The following is a 22,438-nucleotide window of genomic DNA, read 5'->3' as shown; positions in this document are numbered from 1 at the left end:
CTGCTGCTGGCAGTCTGTAAATATTTAGCAGCGCAGGGCTCGTAACGCACGTGTGTGTCGGGGTGAGCCATCCAAGGTGAGGATCAGACCTTCCCCACCTCGGGAGCTGAGGGGAGGGACCAGCGAAGATAGCAGAAAAAGGGATTGGTGGGTTTGGGGTGGCAGAGCTGAGCTCTCTGCTGGCTCTGGCGTGTTGGATGGTTTTTAGGAGACCGCCTGATCTGAGAGAGTGGTCACATCTTTGAAAGTCATTGTGGTGTTTGGAAGGAGTCAGGATGTTCTTTTAACGTATCTCCTTCCTTCAGGTGTTACGTATCATTTGGGCATTGGAATTACCATCCAGGCCTGTCCAAGCGTTATAAATGAAAATAAATGGAAGAATCAGGAGCCAAAAATCAACATACTTTTGTCCTTTTCGTTGCAAATGAGAACTGGGAAACTTTGAGGCGAAGTTTATGTCCTGTAGGCTCTCCTTTCAGTCCATCCGCTGCAAGTTCAGGCTGCGATGCTCACTGCTAACTCCTCTTTCTTTTTCCTTCCAGGGGACACCTGGCAAACCAGGTCCAAGGGGGCAACGCGGTCCAACGGTAACGATCCAGTTTTTCGTTCTTGTGCATTTTGAAAGCTTTTAAGGCCAGAGGAAAGTGGGTCTTTTTCTCTTCATTGGGTGGGATCTGGCCTTCAGTGGTTAAAGCTAAGCAAAGGGGGGACAGTGATTTGAGGCTGAGCCCCACAGTGAATGTGGTTTAAAGTCATCAGACCTCCAGTGGCAGTGACGAAGGCTTCTGTCATCCCATTGCTCCTGGTGGGAAGGCTTGTGACACCACATGGCCCAGGTGCCTCGATGCTTTGCCTGATCTTAATGTAGCGCTGTGGGTAGCAAGAAGAGCTAAAACATTGTCTTTTGTGTCTTCTTAAGGGTCCACGTGGGGAAAGAGGCCCTAGGGGAAGCACTGGGAAACCCGGCCCAAAGGTAAGGTTTTGGGGAGCCTATTGGAGTTGTCCTAAAAAGTGTTGGTGTAAGAGAACGTCTGGTTCATTGTTCTGTGTTTCGCTTCTCTCCTGACCTTTGTTGCCCAGCCGAAAGGCTCATAACCCATCCATAAAATACACGCATGGATCCTAAACATGTGTTGGCCCACCTTTCAGCAGGACATCAAGTGCATGGATGAATGGAGAGCCATTGCAACTAGAAGGGGAGGGAGCACCCTCACGTCAGGGACCCACACAACCCTACGATCCACTGATCCCTAAGCCTTAATTTTTGGTGTTTAAGTAGCACCTGAAGCATCCGAGAGATCTGCCACAGGCGAAGGGGGACGTATTACTGCTGAGCTCCAGAACCTTGCACCTTGCTGAGCCACTTTGCATGCACACTGTGCACCCACAATTGGTCACTGGGCAAAAAAGGACTTTTTCTGCTAGCCAATCTGGAGGCACATTCAGCTCCAGAAACTGCTTCAGACACTGATTAAGTGACCATCAATCACGTGTGTGATGGAAGCAAAGCTTTCGTCGTGAGGTGTTGTCACCATTGTGCTGCCGGCTTTAAAAATAAATGTCTCGGCTTTGTATCGGCATGAATTTTTGATAAATAACTCATCTTTGCAGCAGCATTTATCTCTCAGAGGGAGGCAGTTATCTGGTGGAAATATCCTAAGCTTGCTGATGTTATCTTTCCTGTATTTTTATTAAGCAACGTGGGGGGAATGAGCAGCTCTTCGTTTGTTATTAGATGCTGCTCCCAATACAGAATTATTAATAGAGAGGGGCCGGGGGAGTCAGTGGGGTGGGATGTCGCTGTGGGCTCGGTGCCATTTGAAGTCTTTGAGCAAAGCAGCTGCAACGGTGCCGCATGTATTTTTAATGGTGTGTTGGTTTGTTTATTTCTAAAAGGGCAACTCTGGTGGTGATGGCCCCCCTGGTCCTCCTGGAGAAAGGGTAAGGCAAACTGGTGAGGCTAAAGAAGGACTCGGTCCAAGCCTGGTATTTTAACATGCAAAATGAGGTGGATTTGCATGGCTGAGATGGTGCTGAGGGGTTTTTGCAGGGAGCATCCTACCCTTGGAATCACATGAAGCACAGAGGGGTGAACAGCTCGCTGGGGGTGGGATGTGGCTTAGCACATCTCTGTCAGCAAACTGAAAAAGTCTGTTTAGAAATCTGAGGTGAAACATACTTACATGGAGAGAGGTCTTATGAGTCGCCTGCAGCCCTCAGCTCCCTTCTGAGCTCTCCGAGGAAGGCTCTAATGGGACCTTGGGTGCTTTGTGTGAGCATCACTCCATGGGGATCATAGAATGCTTTGGGTTGGAAGGGACCATGAAGGTCATCTAGTCCACCCCCCCTGTAGTGAGCAAGAACACTTTCCACTGGATGAGGTTGCTCAGAGCCCCATCCAACTTGACATTGAATGTTTCCAGGGATGAGGCATCTACCACCTCTCTGGGCAGCCTGTAAGGGAAAAGGGAAAAGTCACACTTGGGGTCTGTGCAGACAGCCAGAGCCCCAGTTTCCTGGAGGAGGTGGTCACCAAGAACGTTGTGCTGCTTTCTCCTGTTTACAGCACGCTGAGTAGAAGGTGCTGAAACAACAGGACTTTCATGGGTTTTAGTATCAACTTCTGCTTTTTTTCCCCCATATTTTTGTTTTGCTTGTGACTTTTCGACAAAATTCCCTAGGGAGAAAATACGTGAATCTGGTTCCTCCTTTGTATTAGATCTGCCGGTTGTGCCAAGGAGGACAGGGGGAGAGCTGCTGCTGCCACCAGGGAAGCAGCGCTCTGAAGCGCAGCTCCAAAGCTACCAGCTCTCTTCTTTTTCATTCCAGCATGAGCTGGTAGCTCCCTGATGCTCTCACTTGAGCTGAGATGGGAAAGGGATGGCCTTGTGCAGCTGCATCTCGCACTTTGGGGCATTTCTTTGAGGTAGAAGTTAGCTGCCTTTTCGTGTCTTTGTGCTCATCTGCTGTTTACGCAGAGCTGGTATTTCACAGTAAAGTGCTGCAGGTTCCTTAACCACATTTTCTGGCTTGTTTTGCATCCCAGGGACCACCAGGGCCTCAAGGACCAACTGGATTTCCTGGACCAAAAGGCCCCCCTGTAAGTAACTCTTTTTAGAACACACAAAGAAATACATAGAATCTTTCCCAGCCAGCTGCGATTGCCTGTGCCAGCTCAGTCTTTGCTGCTTCTCTGACACTCGGTGACGTACCCAATAAAAAGCATTACTGAGACATCATGATAATAACCCGACGGTTTAAGTTTTTAAATAGCCAAGTAAATTGCAGCTGATTATGAATGTTCATTTCCTAATGACTCAGTATCACTAGGATCTTTCATGGCTGCTCTGTTCTTTATTTTCCCTCTTATACTGGGAGGACAGCACAACGGAGTAACACTTCTTCATCTGCAATTATTGTACACTGCTGGGGGGAATCTCAGAAACCTTTTTGGAGTGATTTCTTTCCTTGTAGTGAACAGCTTGCTCCTACTCTGGACCTGCAAGATAAAACTTTCTTTTTGGTATGGGAAAGGGATGTATCTCTTAGGGTTCTGAGCGCTCCCTTTTCACTGTAAAATGGATGGGAACTAATGCAGGGAGGCAAGCAGGCTTGATCCAGTCCTTATCACAGTTCTACTGCTGAGCATGTGGTCGTGTTCCTTCTCACACTGGTTTTTTTTCTGCTCCAGGGTCCTCCTGGGAAGGATGGATTGCCTGGTCACCCCGGACAGAGAGGAGAAACCGTAAGTAGATAAAAGATCTTGGGCAGATCATTAGTCCTGAGTCTTGTCTTGCCGGTTGTTTCTTCTAAACCCTTCTGTGCAGCTGGGGAGATGTGGTCCCGTTTGGTTTCCCTAGAGGTCTATGTCTCTCCAGCTGTATGGGATGGTCTATAGGAAGCAACCCTCTTCTGAGCAGGACGGGTCGGTCTAATGATGATTTATATGAAGGTTGTGCACCAACTCCTCATTCTCCGTCCCTGTAGTAGATTGTGGTCAACGTGCATCATGCACAGCGAAAATGTGAGCAGAGATACAGTGATGCTGGTGATCAGCGTCAGAGGTTTCTGCTGTGATGGACTCTGCAGAGGCTCCTTGTGAAGTAGGAGGACGTTGGCTAGGGTTGAGTCTGGGTCAGCACCAGCACTTGGTGTAGCACTTGCTTTCAAGAGGTGGAGAAGCTGGGGGATGATTTCAAAGCAGACCCTGCAGCCAGGTTTTCTACCATAAGGAGCTGCTGAAGAGCTTGTCCCTTTGCCCCTCCCAAGGGTTGGAGGCTGTCTCTCTGCTCTTTGGGGCATTAAGGGTAAAGTCTGTGCTTTCTTTCCCACCCTGTCCTTTGGAGATGTGCAGGTTTGACGTCTCTGTGTTCCACAGGCATAACTCTAGGGCTGCAATAGCAGATTTTTCATGTGAGACAGGCTTCATCCTGTACAAGCTCAGCTTTTTGCACCTGCCTGTGTAAGGTCAGACGCAGTTTTATTTTCTCTGGAACATGCAATGGGGATGCCTTTCACACCTTGATGCACCATATGGTGAATGCCAAGAACTGTTGCATATCAGAAAAGAGTTGCAGCCCAGTTTTGGCAGCGCTTGTTTTAAAAGGGAGGCAATTCCTGGCCAAGATGAGGGATGCAATGGTTTTGCTCTGGTTTCCCTGTCCATACCGGTTACTGCAGCACACTCCTGTATCTGACACTGCCTTAGCACCTGGTTAAGAAGAGCATCTCTGCTGAATGCTACCTTTTAGCCAAAGCTATGCACAAGTCACTCACCAAGTTTTTCTTAAGCCGCTGCCAGCAATAATCCCTCTCTGTGGCCCAGGCAGCAGTCCCTGGCTGTTTAGGTTCCTCCCTGTATCGTACGCGTACTGCTTTGTCCATTTTCAAAGGTTTTGTTGCACAGATGTAATCATTGTTTCTCACCAAAGGAGAATGATGAGGCATGTGGAAGGTATGATCCCCTGGCTGTTGTGCATCTCTGGTCTGTTTTCTGCTTCATTTTTTTGCTTGAGGGATCCCCTAAGCAAAAATGCCCCTCTGCTGTGCATTCCTCTGCATGTGGTAATTTGTATCTATCCCTCTGTTTGGCATTTTTTGGGATGTTTATTCTTTTTCCTTAGCTGTTTACAATCCAGCTCACTCCTTGTTGTTGGTACCTCCCTCTCCCCAGCGCTGCATGCTGCATGTTAGCCCTTAGACTCTTGGTTCTGTGTTTATTTTACAGGAGGAAAAAAACACCTTCCTTTACTCAGCTTTGCATATTTCTCCACTGCCTTTCCAAGCAGATGAACATTAAAAAGGCTTTGCACATGATGCATTTTTTTTTCCCCTTCAACTTATCACACAACAATTTAATTAACTCGCCTGGCATTTGTTAAGCAAGGCAACGCAAATGCCACTCAGTGCAATACCGGGTATTTATTTACACTCCGTAAGGCTGACGTTTGAGGCAATGGTTGTGGTATTTCTGAACACAGAGTCCTCAGGTCAGGATCAACTTAAAGGTGAAGAGAAGAATTTTCACCTGCCAGAGCCTGGCTGTGACATTTAGTCTTCCTTCATTGAGTTGTCTGTGACATCCAGGATACCTACATTCAAATTAGAAGCAGTAAAAACTTTACTACTGTCTGCTGTTATATAAACTTGGAATAAAGCATCAAACTCCAAGTCTACATCCATATAAATGGAGAATGGGCTTTCAATTATTTGAGGTCTGAAAGTATTACCCGATAGCTTTCTTCAGTCACAGGCAAATACTTCCAGAAACCCAAAAGTATGTTAATCTGTGCCATCAGCAAGCTTGCAAAGATGCCTTTCCCTTGCATCCTCTTGGGGTGAGTGCAGACATGTGCAGCACCAGGTAGCAGAAGTTTCTCTTTTTTTGTCCCCTTTTCCTTACTCAGAGGAGAGAAAAATGAATTAAATAATACTTCCACATTAGTAGCCTTGTCAGCACACTCCATGGCTTCACGCAAGAAAACCTAGGCTTGAAATCTGAGTGTCAAATAGTTCCCTTTGTTTTACTTCTCACTTAGTAGCAAATAGGCATGCTGACGGCTGCTGAAATATTTCACCGTATTAGAGTCGCAAAGATTGGATCTGAAAAAAAAAAAGCCAAGAAAAATTCTAAAAGCTCTGTGCCCCAGGCTCAGACAGGATAAAAGTAAACTTCTTTCTTCAGATTAATAACAAACATCCTGCACAGAACTGGCTGAAATATTTTTCTACTATAAGAGTTTAAATTGTACATTCGTTTCACAAAGATGTTTTGCAGTTTTTCCCCATCAACGACAGGGCATTTTCTGTGATCTGCAGGCAGCTCTAGAATAGCGTTGAGTAGCTTTTTTAGCATGACACACTATCGTTGGCTTGGGATTTATCTGATCGTCTTTTGTGGCAATGAGAAAATAGCCTGTATGCCCTAAACGCCGTTTCTCAAGCTTGTCAGCGTGCTATAGCGAGGATGATAATTAATGTGCTTTTTAAAGAGTGGCTTAGGAGAGCTCAACAATTGCGGTGGTGATAGTTTGTTATTGTCACTCCTCAAATGTCGTTATAAGTAGCTGTCATGGAGACTTCGCTACTCATCAGCATTTGGAGAGAAACACATTTGCGATGTCTTTCAGCAGACGGTGATGAAGGAAATAAAGCTTCCCTCAGCCCCAGGCTGGTGGGCTGTGGGCTTCAGCGGGGCTGGAGACTGGAGCTGCCCGTGCCCCACGTGGGAGATGGTCACGCAGCCTCCGAGCTCCTGGGAGCTAAGCCTGAAACAGAGCTAAGCCTAAACCAGTCCCAAAACGGGGAGCAGGAGAAGGGAAATGGTTATTAAGGATTACTTAACATGAAGAAACTCGCACATTCTGATTTTTTTAATAGCCGTTTCCTCTATAGGTTTTACATGTGTAGCAAATTCTTTTTTATAAATATACATGGCCAATCCTTCAGCCAAACCGCAGTAGTTCCATTAAAACAGCAGAGCTGAGCTTTGAGAATCCCTTTTTCTTCCTCTGATTCATCCCTGTGTAAATGTACAAAGACACATTTTCCACCTTCCTTTTGATTTCTTGTTTCTTTTATCTCTGGGTGTCCACCCGTTCCTGGTCAGTAGTTTCACCAGTGGAAGAGGAGCAGTTGGGTGGCAGCCTGTGACCCTCGCTGGAGCACTTCTTGTAGGAGTGTCATCTCTTTCTCTTTTTCCTGTCTCTAACAGGGTTTCCAAGGCAAGACCGGCCCTCCTGGACCCCCTGGTGTCGTAGGTCCTCAGGTAAGAGCCATCTGGCACAGCTCTGATGGTTCAGCTGGAGCTGCTGGGACCGCAGTTTATAGAGCACAGAGTCTCGTCTTCCAGGGGAGGCGAAATCGTGTTGAAGAAAGCTTTATGGCTGTGAAATTCCTGGCCAGGGTGCAAAATAATAGAATCATAGAATGGTTTGGGTTAGAACAGACATTAAAGATTATGTAGTTGCAAATCCATCTCCCACCAGACCAGGCTGCTCAAAGCCCCATCCAGCCTGGTCTTGAACACCTCCAAGGAGGGAGCAGCCACGACTTCCTTGGGCAACCTGTTCCAGTGTCTCACCGCCCTCATGGTAGAGAATTTCTTCCTAATGTCTAATGTCAAAACATTAGGATGGCATTTACACAACGTGCCTGAAGGCTGCCGTGAGTAAGTTGGCTCCTGTGAACTTAACAGAGCTACTATGGTGTAAAATTGGTGTAGGGTGAGAGAAAGATCAGCTACACACAGCCTGACTAGAAGACCTTAAACAACCAGAGAGTTGAACGTAATCTCATAGGGCAGTACAGCTGCTGGGGCATCGAGGGCAGCGTAAGTGTGATGCAAGAGTGCTCTTACGTGCTGCTATGAAGAAACGCATCCCTCTTCAGTATAAAGTGCTGCTGGATTCTGAATTGAACTTGGTGCAATCTGGAAATAGTAGCTGCACATCCGGAATTTGTAGCCCTTAGGTACAGGCAGGCAAGGCTCAAGCATTGGTTTTGTGGGCAGAGTCCTAGACTAAGTAGGACCGGCTTTGGGTTGAGTCTTCTTGCCTGAACTGCTGGGGAAGTTGCTCTTTAATTACAAAGTAAATAATTTGTCCTCTTTAATAATAGTGTAAAGCCCCTGATTTGTAAATTCCCTGATTAGGGTCAATTCCCCCAATCTTCTCAAGTGCACCTTAGGTTCTATGGCAATTTTAGTTGGCCCCGCTGTGCATGGTAAGCCTGATTGGTGGTTGCTGAGCAATCACAGTGTTATTGTTCTGCCTACACTAAGTGGCACCCTGCAGCATGACATGAATTACAGCCACCATCCCAGCGGACGCCAGTGTGCAGGAATGCTATAGTCTTGTGTGTATTACTTCTGTCCTCCTTCAAAATGGGCCACTTGGGACCCTTCTGCACTGGGCCTACACTCATTACCATTTAATGCCTGCATACAGTACAGAGCCAGTCAGTAATTGTTGCATAGTACAAGCTAAATCCATTATTTATGCTCCATATAAGGACAAATCAGTGTGATTGCAGAGTACTTGGGAAGTTTTCAATTAAAAAAATCCCTAAGAATAATAATTGTAGTAATAATATCTCATTTATGGGAAATCTTTCATTAAAGAGTTTCCTAATGCCTATAGTCTGTCAAGTGCAACGATGCCCACTTCCAAAACAAGGTCCTTTTAGATGCCAAAGGAGCATCTCTGCAGGGATTCCTGGTGGCACTGCAGGGGACAGCTGAGGGAAGGAGCGTTTTCCATCCCGTTGCAACCTAAAAGAATAAACTGATAGCCTGAACTTCTTCCTTTATTGCTTTGCTGATACTCACCATCCGATCTCTGTTTCTTCAGGGTCCAACTGGTGAGACTGGGCCAATGGGTGAGCGGGGACATCCAGGCCCTCCAGGTCCCCCGGGTGAACAAGGTCTTCCTGGCCTCACTGGAAAAGAAGGAACCAAGGTAGAGACTAGCAGCCTACTGTGTTCACCCTCCACGCCAGCCCCACTCCCAGAGATGGAGAGGGATGATTCAGAAAAAGAAATGATGTTTGCACTGTCTCATCACAACTTGAGCCCAGAGGGAGGAGCTGGGTCTCTACCGAGTCTGTAGATCCTCAGCTCTTTATCACTGTCGTTACAGGGTGACCCTGGTCCCGCTGGCCTCCCAGGGAAGGATGGTCCCCCAGGCTTGCGAGGCTTCCCTGGAGAAAGAGGTCTCCCTGGCCCCATCGTGAGTAGAGACTGCCCAGTCTTTCTGGCAGGAAGGATGCCCGGGTGGTGCTGCACCCACCTCCCCAAATGACTTTGTTTTCCTTCCCTCCAGGGTGCTCCAGGGCTGAAAGGCAACGAAGGTCCCCCAGGCCCTCCAGGTCCAGCAGTGAGTATCCTTGCCCTTACAGGCACCATCTAATGTATTTACAAGCTTGGCAACTGAAACGGAGGGTTAGTCACAGCTCGGTGCTTTATCTGTTATTTCCTTTGCCCTAACTAACAACTTGCTGGATATTGCTTTGTTTTACAAGACACGCATGTAAATGCGATAGCTCAATCGTTCTGTAGTGTCCGCTGTGAACATACGTGACAAGCTGAGGGAGCTGGAATGATTCAGGACACCAAGATTCTCGCTTCTAAGTCACCTGCTTTCTCTCTAAAAGTCATCCCCACAGCCCTCTGGGAAGAAAATGTTCATCACCCAACCCTCCCTGCTGCATTGGCCACAAAGTGGCTCACGCTCTTGTTCCAAGCTGATAATGTGCCCCCAGGAACTGAGCTCCCTGCACCACCCAGAGGAGAATTCAGCCCTTCCAGGGTTTTGAATGAAAAAAGATCTGTAACACCCCTTAGGCTGATGATACCAAGTCATCACATGGCAGTCACTTCATCAACTGTGCTCACTTGCTGACAATGCATTTGCAGCATCCTACTGCTGGATTTCTTTCTGTCTGGTGAAGCTTGCTACTCCAGGTAATGCTTCCTTCCTTCTCTGAACAGGGCTCTCCCGGTGAGCGCGGTCCTGCAGGATCAGCTGGGCCAATAGGCTTGCCAGGGCGACCTGGCCCCCAGGGACCCCCGGGACCCGCAGGCGAAAAGGGAGCCCCAGTAAGTACCAGTATAAAGCTTGACAGCTGTGGGTCAAATAGAAATGTGTATTGGAGGAAGCTGAGCATGGAAACGTTCCCTGGGCTAAGCGTATAAAAGATTAAATATATCTATATATTCAATTAGGAAGGAGTTCTGGGTGCATCAAACCACTGAGCATTAGCTGCTCAGCTGCTTCGTTTGTGACATTGGTGTTGTCAGATTTGGATGTGATCCCAGGGACTGAAATGTCCTCAGGCAATGAAAAGGGATGAGGACCGAACAGGTGAAATGACAGCATGTGTGACCTAGTGACAAACAGCTGAAGGACAGGCCTCAGGGCAGAGAGGGGAGCCAACTCCATCACTGCTTAGAAGGATGCAACGGCAGCAATAATTTCCACTGAGCCCAAATAAACCTTTGCCCTCGCTCTGCCCCGGCCAAGGGACGGCCCGGGAAGGTGCTGCGGTGGTTTCAGCTCCGTTGCCCAGGATGCCACGTGCTGCTGCAGCATCAGCGTTCCCAGGCATCCTGCTGGTGCCCGTGGAAAGAGCTGCTTTCAGCCGGAGCGCGAACAGAGCCCGGCTGAGTCCTGCCATATGGTCCCTCTCCTGAGCGTTCACCAGCCAGCCCGCGCAGAATCTCACGTCTTTCGCTCCCCAGGCACGCGCGCAAAATGTCACGTGCGGGCAGCAGAGAGTGGGCTGGGATGGCTATTTCTGTCCCTGAAGAGCACATCACCGTGACGGTCCTGAGGAGGGAGGCTGTGCCTCTAATTCACGCCCAAACGGTTTTGCAGGGACTGTTGGGTTGCCTGATGCAAACTTAAGCTCAGCTTCAGGCTCAGCAAAATGAGCAAATGCTCATTACCGGTGACTTCAGGCTGTGTGAGGACACTTAGGTTGATTGGTTGTTGTTATCAAAAGTGTTTATCAGCCACTGCATTCCATGTTCACTGGCGTATTAGAAACTTCAGCAGCTAGTCCAGAGGCAAGAACGTCCAGGTGAATCAGCTTTACGAACATCTGTCCTGCCAAGTACCTGTGTGGTGTATTGGTGGAGAGATGAATAAGCAGTTTATGTGGCATCTAATTATTCAGAGAAAGCACCCAGGATTCAGATGTAATTAAATTATGTACAAGGAAACCGAAAAATCTTCACTGTTCAGTTCTTACAAACAAATAAATTCAATTGAGGCTCTGGGTCTGAGAAATATGAGTAGATGTTTAAGCAAGAGGCCAGCAGAGATTGCTTTATTCACTTCAGTTGTTTTCCTTTATCCAGAAGCTCAGGAGGGAGATTGGGGCCTCCTGAGAAACCCCAATTAGTTGGGAATCAGACAGGAAGGGAGCAGGAATATAGTTCTGAGGCAGCCAGGACCAGAATCAATAAAAACTGCCTTGTGGGAATGAAAATTAGTTGGGGTCTTGTTTGTCATCCAGAGAGAGATAGCAGAGGGCTCAGATTAAATCTGATTGTATTGCTTTAGCAGTGAAATTGCAGCTGTGATCTGGGTATTCACCGTTCAGATTTGTTTGTTCTTTCTTTATCTCTGGAGGTAGAAAGTTTGTCTTGTTTTAGACAGCGAGCAGAGAGAGCCTGATGAAATATCAGCTGGAGACCGGTTTTGCTATGCATGCTTATATAGCGGAGGGGTCATTAGCAGCTGAATAAAACGTTAATGAGATGTAATGGATTGGTTTGAGGGGGGAGGAGAGCTCTGTGTGACCTACCTGCTTGTTCTGCTTCCAGGGTGAGAAGGGTCCTCAAGGACCAGCTGGCCGAGATGGCATCCAGGGCCCAGTGGGACTTCCAGGTCCAGCAGGTCCTGTTGGTCCCCCCGGAGAGGATGGAGACAAGGTAGGAGCAGCTCCCTGCTGTGTAGGGTCCTTCTGGGAAGGAACAGGACAACGTGCCCTGTTACCACCATGCTGCATCCGCTGCATTGGGTTGGATTTGCTGCTGGTCATAACACAAGGATGTTTTATGGCACTGGCAATCCTGCGAGATCAGTAGTGTGTGTCTTCTGGGGAGCAGCAGGCATTGTGCTGCGTGTGCTCTGCTGGCCGAACCACTTGCTGAAGCTAACTAGCCTTCCCCAAAGCCTGGAGCAGGTGGTCTGTCCATACCTGGCCTTTCCAAATTAATTAACTTTCCCCAGTCTCTCATTAAGCCCCTCTGGACTGGAGGATTCTTAGAGTAGCCGGGATGAAGCACTCATCACTGCTAACAACGTCTGCAAAATGATGCTTCAGCATCTCATGGCGGCTAAGGAAAGTTTAGGGATGCGAAAGGGTTTGTTGACACCTAAAGTGGCCAATCCTCTGGCCTTTTTCAGAACTTAGTGAGGTATTTCTGCGGGAGTTGGCATGCCTGGGATGAAGGTGCGTACACATAGGGCTCTCGCTTGAGTGTTGGGATAAGGAAGTGGTCACCAAGTGAACTAACTGTGCTCCTTCACACCTGGCAGGGCGAGATCGGGGAGCCTGGCCAGAAGGGCAGCAAGGGCGACAAAGGAGAGCAGGTGAGTGACACGGACATCATCTTAGCTGCTTCCCTGGAGGAAGTGGGTGTTGAGTGACTTGCTGGAAACAGAAAATGATATCATTTTAATTTCTTCCTATCATTGCTCCATCTTCTCCTTTGTTTCATCAAATACCCATGATGTAACAAGAGAATGAGTGCCTGACCCGTGTTTCTCCTCTAGCTCCCAAGAACACACTGAGATGTTTCAAGGTCATCCGTGTACTGTGTAAATATCTGTGGAATGTTGGCAGCCATTAAAGTTGGATGTTTGGCTGTAATTGTTCTTCTAGTTGCTTGTAGCACACTGAAGCAGCCTTTATGTGCTGTTCAGAGTGTGAGGAAGATTAATTACACCTAAGTATCTACGTAGAACTGATATGGGATAATATTGAATGAATGGGATGGGATGATGTGAATAGGGGTGAAATGGCTTTGCTGGAGAAAAAAACACGTTTAGATAGGTCTGCTGTGCCATTGGCACCAGGGCTGAGGAATGCTGGCGTGTTCTGAGACACGTGCCCCTGTCCTCACCCTCTGGTTTGAGAATACAAGTCTAATGGAGGCTGTGTTGAAGGGCATCATTTTTTCCAGATGTGTTTTTTATTCTGTGCTCCTAATGATGCCTTTGCACTTCGGTTTCATTACAGGGTCCACCAGGTCCTACCGGCCCACAGGGTCCAATCGGTCAGCCTGGCCCAGCTGTGAGTATTGTCCTCTGCTAGCAGAAATCCTCTTTCTTGCCATAAAAACTGTCCTGGGAAAGTGCAAAGAGGGTCAGTTTCTGCCTAACAGTGCTGATGCCCAACGCACGAGTAGGTCATCACTGTTGGAGGTGGTGGGCATGGAGCTTTGCAGCTGCTTTGTGTCTTTGCCAAGCTGTGCTAGACTCTTTCCTCATAGGGTGCCGATGGAGAGCCAGGTCCCAGAGGACAGCAAGGCCTCTTTGGTCAGAAAGGTGATGAAGGACCCCGAGGTTTCCCTGGTCCACCCGGCCCGGTGGGCTTGCAGGTAATTTATAGCATCAAGGGACGTCTTAGAGTAAGGAGAGCTGCAACGCAACCTGAGACGTTCACAGCCAAAACTCATCTTCTCCACTTCCACAGGGCTTGCCTGGACCACCTGGTGAGAAGGGAGAAACAGGCGATGTTGGGCAAATGGTAAGATGCTTTCATACTTCTTTTTTTCATTATTGGCATAGAGATTGCTCCAAGAAACATGTCTTAAATTTACCTCTCCTTTCCCTCAGGGCCCACCAGGCCCGCCTGGACCCAGAGGTCCATCTGGACCACCAGGAGCAGACGGTCCACAGGGCTCTCCCGGGGGAATAGGCAATCCTGGTGCAGTAGGAGAGAAGGTAAAGCATCCAGATAAACCTGATTAAAGCGTGCAGGAGGTTTGCTATGTCAGCAGCAAACTCAGCACCCTGCAGGAATATAACTGCTCATCCTCTTTTCCCCGCTCTGCAGGGTGAACCTGGTGAATCTGGTGAGCCTGGTCTTCCTGGCGAGGTTGGCCTCCCGGTAAGTACGCTGTGGGGTGGTTTTTCTGTAATAGAGAAGAGCTTTCCTTCAGTGGTGTCCCCTGAGTTGCTGGTAGGAAGGTATGGCAGAGAGGTGTGGATGTGGTTGGACCCGCAGAGCAAGCCATGTCCTTGGTTTGGGTCTCAGGCAACATGTCACCATGTTGCTGGGTATTTATTGTATAATATTTAGTCACCGAATATGGACTGCCCATGGCTGAAGACCATGAGCGCCATTTAATCTTTGTGGGAAGGGACTGCTACATCATGTCCTCATGTTTTAAGATACAAATAGAGCTTCTTTCTCTGAATTGATGAAAGGATAATTAGAAAGCGGTAAGTTGTTCGCTTGGATAATAGAAACACCCTTTTTCCTTTACAGGGGCCTAAAGGTGAAAGAGGTGAAAAGGGTGAAGCAGGTCCCTCTGGTGCTGCTGGTCCACCTGGGCCCAAAGGTCCACCAGGCGATGATGGTCCCAAAGGCAGCCCTGTAAGTACCCCCAATGTTTCCTTGTCCTGCCCATCAGAGATTTCTGCATGAAAAGATGTTTTGCACAGATTTTTTGTGGAAATTTGAAGTAGTTTACCAGCCAACAAACTGCTCCTCTAATGACATGTGATATTAGTCCCCTTCTTCAGGGTGCTAATGAGGAGAAGATACAGCTGTACCCTACCTCCCAGCAATACTTCAATTATTAGTCCTTTTTGCAGCCCATCACGAAACTCACCTCTATGGAGAGGGCCTGCAGTCGGTTTATTCTGTGCTTAAGCTAAATTATTGCCAAGGTCCTCAGCATCAGAGCGTGGCTTCCAAAATAGCGTAGAGGAGATTTATGTGAATCTGGGAGTTGTACCTCTAGGGTCAGATCCCTGCTGATGCTAATTGCTGTAGTTCTGTTGAAGCCAGTAGAGCTATACTGATTTATACCAGATGACAATGGTACAGTATTTATCTTGCCAGCTTCTTTGATGCTTGCTGGCTGAAGAAATTTATTATGCGATAAGCAAAGATGGCATGAAACAGCAGAGGAGGCAGGGGAGTTAGTCATCTCTCTTAACAGATGGGTTTTTGGGATATCGCATTATTGATTGAAGCCTATTGTCGTAACGCTGGTCTCAGAATCGTTTGAAGTACACAGTAGACATTGTACGGAGAAGAATGGTGAAGTGTTTTAGTCATTAAATGCTTTGAGAGGATCTTCATGTGAAAAATGTTACACATCATGTAGTAAGCAAAAACAAAATCTTCTAATCTACACATTCCCCAAAGCTGTGAGGGTTTCGCTGTCACTTGTCCAATGCATTTATGAAAAAGTAGATGAAACTGCCAGTGTTGCCTCTGGAGCTTTGCACAGTCTGGAAGCAGAGCTGAACCGGTGGCTGTCACAGGATGAAATTACAGAAGATGCAAAGAAGGGATGTGATTTGTAATTGTGTTAGGGGTAGGAAACTAAGTTTTTACTCCGTAGAGTGACCCCCTGTGTTGTCGCTGGGGTAGCAGGCACTAGTGCTCTCCACTTCTGCAGATGCAATATCACTGACTTAGGGATATCCTCCTTCTCTCTTTGCAGGGTCCGGTTGGTTTCCCTGGTGACCCTGGTCCTCCCGGAGAACCCGGTCCAGCTGTAAGTGTTGGTCTCACAGAAGGGCAGTTGGGTTCCTCCTCCTGGTTTAGTGAAACAGGACTGTGTGCTGTTCGTGCACCAGTAGCTCCTCTGGCATTTACTCTTCCTTTCTTTGGGAAAGAGTAGGAAGTCTTACCATAAGACTGTCTGCCCATGCTACAGCCTTCAGGGCAGGAGCTCTGTGGATGTTGCTGTCCACAGTATTTGACAAGAGGACGTTTGCTGTTGTCAGTGTTCTCAGCGAGAGATGTGAAGGGATGGTGCCCGGTGATGTGAAGACCAGATGAACCCCACCTGCAACTCTTGACACAGCTCAACTGTATTTGTGCCCTAAATACTCCTGCTTCTTTCTTTCTTCCTCCTTTTTAGGGTCAAGATGGTCCTCCTGGTGACAAAGGTGATGATGGCGAACCTGGACAGACTGTGAGTAACTGGATAGATGAGATCTGTTCCTCTTCAGTCTCTGCGGTTTCTGTGTGTGAGTCCAAGGACTTTTAACACAGAAGAACATATAACATCTAACTCCGACCAGCTTCTGCTGCGCTGGTCCCCTGATGCTTGTCCAGACCTGTCCTCCCTGCTGGTTGTGTCAGCCTGGCTGTTGCCATCCATCCAGGCTGCTCGGCAATGCATCCTGAGAGCAAAAAATTAACTTATAGAACCCAAAATCCAAGTCTTCCCTTTTAACTTTGCCATGCCTTATGGTATTTCTTGGTGGGAAGGGATAAAACAAGATACCACCTGCACCCCCGAGGAGGTGTTGGGAGTTGTACTGGCTGCCCACGCCTTGGCTTAGCACTGACTCTGCATCTCAACTTGAGTTTTACATGTTTGCTCCTTCCTCCCGTATCTTGCAGTGCGTTTATGACTTGTTCTCCTCCCTTTCCATCTAGGGTTCCCCTGGTCCCACGGGAGAGCCAGGCCCCTCCGGACCCCCAGGAAAAAGGGTAAGCCGATTGCCCAGGAGCATTTTTCCAAATGTATTTGTGTTGATTTTTTTGAAACTGATGTTGTTACTTGGTCTACAGTAAATGCAAGGCAGTGGCATATCAAATAAGTATAAAATAACAATAAATTCAATGTACCATCTACAACCATTGGAAATCGATGGGAAATTGTCAGCCAAATCCTGTGGAATTAAGAGGATTTAACACCCAAAAGAAAATACAAGTATGAGGTGCTCCTGCTCTTCCTGCCTTGCTGGCAGAGCCCAGGGATTAATTTAGCAAGGAGCTAATTTAAAAAGCTTTTCAGGGATATTTGTCTCCATTTTGTCTCCTTCCCTGGGGCTGCAGTATCGTTTCGCTAATTCCAATAACTACTTCAGATCAGTGCCATCTAATTGTGTTTTGCATCTATTTTGTGCTTTCTCTAGGGCCCCCCTGGTCCAGCCGGTCCCGAAGGAAGGCAAGGAGAGAAAGGAGCCAAGGTAAGAGCTGAATTTCACTTCTCTTATGTCCTTTGTGCGCCGAAAGGCTCACCCTCAGACAACATTGGTGTTTGAACAACAGCAATTTGATTTTGCTGTGCGTTATAACAAATTAGCCTGAATTTGGGGCCGTTGGCCTCAAATCTAAGCTTATGTTTAACAAATTCTGTGGAGATAATTAGGGCTTGGTAAGGTCACGGGAATGGTTTTTTTTGTTTCGAGAGGACAACATGCTGTATTTAGCAATTTAATGTGTGGTAAATAATACAGCGTAGGCAGCCCTGTGTCCTTTCCCAGGGCAAACCCACCATTATTGGACCGTTATTGTTTTGGTAGGGGTAGTGGGGGAATGTAGAGTAGGATCGCAAAATTATAGATCCAATTATCGCAGCAGCCACAGGAACGCTGGTGGGGGAGGATGTCCATTTCCCAGGACTGAGCCCAGGAAAGCTTTTTGCTCTGAAAAGTTCACAGTCAAAGGGCCGTTCCTGCTGGAAATCAGCAGAAACAGGCAAGGCTGAAAAGTGAAGGTGTTGGGAGACTTGTCCTCAGTGCATGAGGTGTAGGAAGCAGGAGAAAGATCGATGAACAGGAAGTTTTACACGCTTTGCGCAGAACTGCATTCACTCTGTGACGTCTTGGCAGCAGCCACAGCGTATTTGAGAAGATCATTTGGTGCCCCAATGCAAACTAAACCATGCCTACCTCTTGTATTTAGGGTGAAGCTGGGTTGGAAGGACCTCCTGGGAAGACTGGCCCAATTGGTCCCCAAGGTGCTCCAGGGAAGCCTGGCCCTGATGGTCTAAGAGGGATTCCTGGTCCTGTCGTGAGTATTCCCAAACTGAGTAAGATCTGAGAAAGCTTCTAGGCAGAGTTGTTCCTAGTGCTTCACCATAACCCATCTGCTTTGGAAGATGTCTTTCTCTCGGTATAATGTTCTGTCTGTGCTTAAATGCCTGATAAAACATATTTAGTGGAAATAATATAATTGTGAATATCATCTCACTGCATGTTTCATTTGAGTCTTGGGACTGCTCACCCGCTCTCCATTGGTAAGAGTTTCCGTGACTTCCGAAGTTCCTTTTCCAGTAGAGATTTGATCATGAAAGGAACGTAAATCCTTCTGCCTTTGCCATCTGTGAGAAGGCAGGGCTAATGTTCCCTGGCACAGGGACCGGCTGAAGACAGGTGAATAATCAGAATAATCCCAGCTGGGAGCACTGCTGTTGTGAATGATTGTTTTGAGGGAATTGCACTGTTTTGCAGGGTGAACAAGGTCTCCCAGGATCCCCTGGCCCAGACGGTCCTCCAGGCCCAATGGTATGTCCAAACCATCAAATTCCATGAGCTTTTGAAAGTGATGAATGCATTTTACAGGAATTAATAATCTCCTTTGTTTTCTTCCTGTCTCCCAAAGGGGCCGCCGGGTTTGCCTGGTCTTAAAGGAGACTCTGGTCCTAAAGGGGAGAAGGTAAGGATGGCACACAGGATCTCCCTGCGTGACCTGGTGCTTGTGTCTGGATATGGGAAAAACAGCATCCTTGTAGAGGGTTCCTGCAGCTGACAGGGCAAGGCTGAGGAGTGCCACCAGCCTCATGTGCACTCTCTCATACTCTTGAAGCACTGGACATCTCTTTAGAGAAGAGATGGAGAGTTGTGTGTCCCAAGGGATGAAGCAGGTTGTGCTGTGGACAAGCGTGTGCCACTGCCCATCTGGATCCAAAATCGGGTTTCCCATCCCCAAATCACCAGTGCTGATGATGACGAGGTGACACGGAGGAGCTGAGTCGCTGCGTGTCAGCCTTTGCCGTCCCTCACAGCTGTGGTTGTTGGGGCTGCCTGAACACGGGCGCTTTAGCAGAGGGCACGAGGAGGTGCAGACACCTGGCTTGCTCTGGGGCATGATTCTCAGTCTTGTAGAAATTGATGTAATATGCATTAGTGCAGTGCAATGGTTCTTGTATGGTATTTGTAGCATTTTCTGTTGCAATAAGCTAGCGCTTTGCTCTGCTCTGTCCCTTCCAGGTGTCAGGGACAGCTACAAACCCCTATCACCTTGCTCAGATATTTGCAGTTGTATCTAGAAATGTCTTTGCTGGGTAGTTTTGGAGTTCCATTACCTCTGGTGAGAAACCGTAATTAACATCTGCTGTTTTCCTCTAGGGTCATCCAGGTTTAATTGGTCTTATTGGACCACCAGGCGAGCAGGGAGAAAAGGGTGACAGAGGTCTCCCAGGCCCCCAGGGCTCAGCAGGGCCCAAAGGAGAGCAGGTAAATATTCCATAAGGCCTTAATTAAATGTGCTTTTGAGCTAATGTGCTTTGTGGAGTTTGCTGACTTTGTACAGGTTTGGCATAGCAGAGATGGTCAATCTCAGCAGGAAACTCGTGTTCATTTTTGAGGACTAATTTCTATATTAATGTAGTTTATTCTCCATATGAAATGTAGAGATGCTCCAAAATGACCCATTTTAGTAGAAAGCAGATTCTCAAGGGTCATATGAAAAGCGCTGAGTAGATTTGGAGGGATGGTAACATTAAATATGCATCTAGAGAACTGATTTTTAAAAGCCTGTGCCTAAATGAGATGTGAAGTTCCCTGGTCATGCACGTCTGGATCTGCACATGCTTAAAAAATAGTTAAAGCTCCAGATTTGTACAGAGTCCTTGAAAATCAGGTGGTCATCTGTGAACAGATGTTACTTGTGTAGTCATAAGCCAGTGTTGCCGCAGGCAAACCGATGTTATTCTGGTTTTATTTTCCAGGGTATCACAGGTCCTTCTGGACCAATTGGACCCCCAGGGCCACCAGGATTACCGGTATGTGACAAGTAATTATGTTTTAATTCCTCCAAGCCCTTCTGGAGTTGCCTTGGTGCTTCCAGATACCCAGCTCAGTCCTCCTGGCCTGACCTTGGATGAGGACGCTGGTGGGGATGGTGGTCACCCAGCTGAGTCCATCAGAAACACTTGAATGCGTTACTGGAGTCCTGGGGGGTGACGCATGAGCTGAGATGGGCACGGTGTGATCAAGGCAGGGAAATTGGCCCACCCTGTTTCTCTCCCCCTTTTTTTTGGATTATCTACAATCACGTGGTGGTTTCTTGCACTTTTTGCTCTCTGCATTTGCTTTGCCCGGATGCCCAAAGGCTGCATCCTGCCCCGCTGGGTGCGCAGCATTTGCAGTCGTTGGGTGTCCTTAGCGTGGAGCCAGGATCAGCCCTGGGTTACAGTTATCACACAGCAGCTTTTCCATCCCCACCCAAGCAGGATTGTGGAGCGCTGACACAGATTGGTCTGACACAAATGCTTTTTGTGTGTTGACAAAGCAACACCGAGCTCAAGTGGATGTGAAAAGTGGAAGCAGAAAGGAAGTGAATTAATAAAAACCCCACCTTGCATAACACTGCTCTGTGTCTCTCTGTGGAGAGTCTGACTTCTCTGCTAGGAAATATACTGAATCCTTTCCGTATTTTTCTCTCTACAGGGTCCACCTGGTCCCAAAGGTGCTAAAGGATCATCAGTGAGTATAGATATTGTTAAATGATGAGGCTGAAGAGCTCTTATTAAGCACATCACCTGCTGCGACACCTCCACATCAGTGGCATTATGGCAATTAGCCAATGAGGGCTGTAGCAAACACAGGCTTTTCAGGCTGTCGAAGCCCAGAAATTATAATTGGGCAAGGTTTCTGTTGCACACACTGTACTTCATTGAACATCAGTGCAGCAATGATCAGAAGGAGGAATCCAGTGCATAGTCCTTAGGAGAAAACCTACCGCTGTAAAGGAGAGGATATTAAAAATAGACTGTGAGGCGGGAGGTGGTGAGCTGAAAAGCAGAGAACTCGGTGAGAACTGCGACACTGAAGCAAAATTCATGTTACAGATCTCCTATGCAGGCAGCTAAAAATTCCTCTTGGGCAGCATCCTAGAGCCTTTTCCCCATGCCGAGTTCGGTGTTTAATTCATATTAAGATTTTATTTACTTTATAAAACTGTTGAATTAATCTGAAGAGTTAATGTTTTGGATGCAATGGAAGATCCTTCCTTTTCCCTAGGAACCCTAACCAATATTTGACTGTTTAACCCCAAGCTTTTGATCTTTTTCTCTTACCTAAGCTTCAAAAATAACCAAACCAAACATTTTTTGGGGGGCTGCAAGGATGTTCCTCTTGTGTTCTTGAAGGGAGAGGAAGAAAGTTTTTGCCACAAGAGATTATTAAATAAATATCTGATATATGATATAATAGACAAATGCTTTTTTCTGAGTGGCTCATGTGTTTTCTCCTTTGTTTTTCCACCCAGGGTCCAACAGGTCCAAAGGGTGAATCGGGTCTTCCTGGGCCCCCAGGGCCTCCTGTAAGTAGAACCCATTACATGAAATGTGAAATGAGGTTCAGATTTATTGGGTGTTGTAATGTTGGGAAGTAGGTTTCTGGACAAAGACTGAGCATATCAGGAATCATAGCAATGGATTGGCATCTCTTAGAGATGTCGAGTAAGAAAGCAGAATGTGAAGGGAGAAGTTACTAATGGGAAGACAACGAGAAAAGATGGAGCCAGTGTTCAAGCCAACATGAGTGGTTTATGTGCCTACTGTGTATCTTATGATGTTGCTTCTCAGCACCGGTGGTGGCTTTGGCCATCTCTTTTGTCTCTTCCCCACCGCCAAAGTAATGAGAAGTTGTCTCTTCTTTCTCCACAAACCAGGGTCCTCCTGGAGAAGTCATCCAGCCGCTGCCCATCCAGTCTTCCAAGAGGACCAGGCGCAACATCGATGCCAGCCAGCTGGTGGATGATGGAAATGCCGACAACTACATGGACTATGCAGATGGCATGGAGGAAATTTTCGGCTCGCTGAATTCCTTGAAACTGGAAATTGAGCAAATGAAGCATCCATTGGGCACTCAACATAACCCAGCACGTACCTGCAAGGATCTGCAGCTCTGTCACCCTGATTTCCCAGACGGTGCGTCCTGGGATAGGGGGAGTGCGGGAAGACACTGGGTTTCCCACCTCCATGCAATGAATACACAAGGGAATGCAGGAAGAGGGGTAAATCTGGGGAGTCCTGGGCCTCTGGTTCCCCACGAGGAATGTGGCTAACAAAAAGGCAATATGTGGAGAAGAATGGGGATGTTTAATGCAAAATAACTATTCCTTTAAGGTGCCACAGTATAATCTGAAATCAGAATGCAACCAGTTTTCAAAAAAATACATATAAATCTATTTATCTCAGCCTATGACTGAAATGAAAGCTCTC

General features: G+C 47.4%; 1 protein-coding gene across 2 annotated transcripts in view; it reads left to right on the top strand.

Annotated features, from left to right (window-relative positions):
- Nucleotides 1-22,438, top strand: part of COL5A1 (collagen type V alpha 1 chain) — a 154,743-nt gene that overhangs the window by 120,592 nt on the left and 11,713 nt on the right. For both annotated transcript variants that reach the window (XM_009569507.2, XM_009569506.2), the window contains exons 33-62: nucleotides 543-587; nucleotides 920-973; nucleotides 1,897-1,941; nucleotides 3,047-3,100; nucleotides 3,692-3,745; nucleotides 7,214-7,267; nucleotides 8,850-8,957; nucleotides 9,138-9,227; nucleotides 9,321-9,374; nucleotides 9,989-10,096; nucleotides 11,828-11,935; nucleotides 12,546-12,599; nucleotides 13,249-13,302; nucleotides 13,502-13,609; nucleotides 13,705-13,758; nucleotides 13,848-13,955; nucleotides 14,068-14,121; nucleotides 14,503-14,610; nucleotides 15,692-15,745; nucleotides 16,115-16,168; nucleotides 16,639-16,692; nucleotides 17,121-17,174; nucleotides 17,893-18,000; nucleotides 18,441-18,494; nucleotides 18,592-18,645; nucleotides 19,338-19,445; nucleotides 19,940-19,993; nucleotides 20,661-20,696; nucleotides 21,481-21,534; nucleotides 21,886-22,144. In XM_009569507.2, the coding sequence (XP_009567802.1) occupies nucleotides 543-587; nucleotides 920-973; nucleotides 1,897-1,941; nucleotides 3,047-3,100; nucleotides 3,692-3,745; nucleotides 7,214-7,267; nucleotides 8,850-8,957; nucleotides 9,138-9,227; nucleotides 9,321-9,374; nucleotides 9,989-10,096; nucleotides 11,828-11,935; nucleotides 12,546-12,599; nucleotides 13,249-13,302; nucleotides 13,502-13,609; nucleotides 13,705-13,758; nucleotides 13,848-13,955; nucleotides 14,068-14,121; nucleotides 14,503-14,610; nucleotides 15,692-15,745; nucleotides 16,115-16,168; nucleotides 16,639-16,692; nucleotides 17,121-17,174; nucleotides 17,893-18,000; nucleotides 18,441-18,494; nucleotides 18,592-18,645; nucleotides 19,338-19,445; nucleotides 19,940-19,993; nucleotides 20,661-20,696; nucleotides 21,481-21,534; nucleotides 21,886-22,144 (2,257 nt within the window). The remainder of the gene's footprint in view (nucleotides 1-542; nucleotides 588-919; nucleotides 974-1,896; nucleotides 1,942-3,046; nucleotides 3,101-3,691; nucleotides 3,746-7,213; nucleotides 7,268-8,849; nucleotides 8,958-9,137; nucleotides 9,228-9,320; nucleotides 9,375-9,988; nucleotides 10,097-11,827; nucleotides 11,936-12,545; nucleotides 12,600-13,248; nucleotides 13,303-13,501; nucleotides 13,610-13,704; nucleotides 13,759-13,847; nucleotides 13,956-14,067; nucleotides 14,122-14,502; nucleotides 14,611-15,691; nucleotides 15,746-16,114; nucleotides 16,169-16,638; nucleotides 16,693-17,120; nucleotides 17,175-17,892; nucleotides 18,001-18,440; nucleotides 18,495-18,591; nucleotides 18,646-19,337; nucleotides 19,446-19,939; nucleotides 19,994-20,660; nucleotides 20,697-21,480; nucleotides 21,535-21,885; nucleotides 22,145-22,438) is intronic.

The sequence above is a fragment of the Cuculus canorus genome, chromosome 19 (assembly GCF_017976375.1).
Source record: "Cuculus canorus isolate bCucCan1 chromosome 19, bCucCan1.pri, whole genome shotgun sequence".
Classification (NCBI taxonomy): Eukaryota; Metazoa; Chordata; class Aves; order Cuculiformes; family Cuculidae; genus Cuculus; species Cuculus canorus.
The sequence above is the reverse complement of the archived record's forward strand: the minus strand, read 5'-3'. Positions and strand labels throughout refer to the sequence as shown.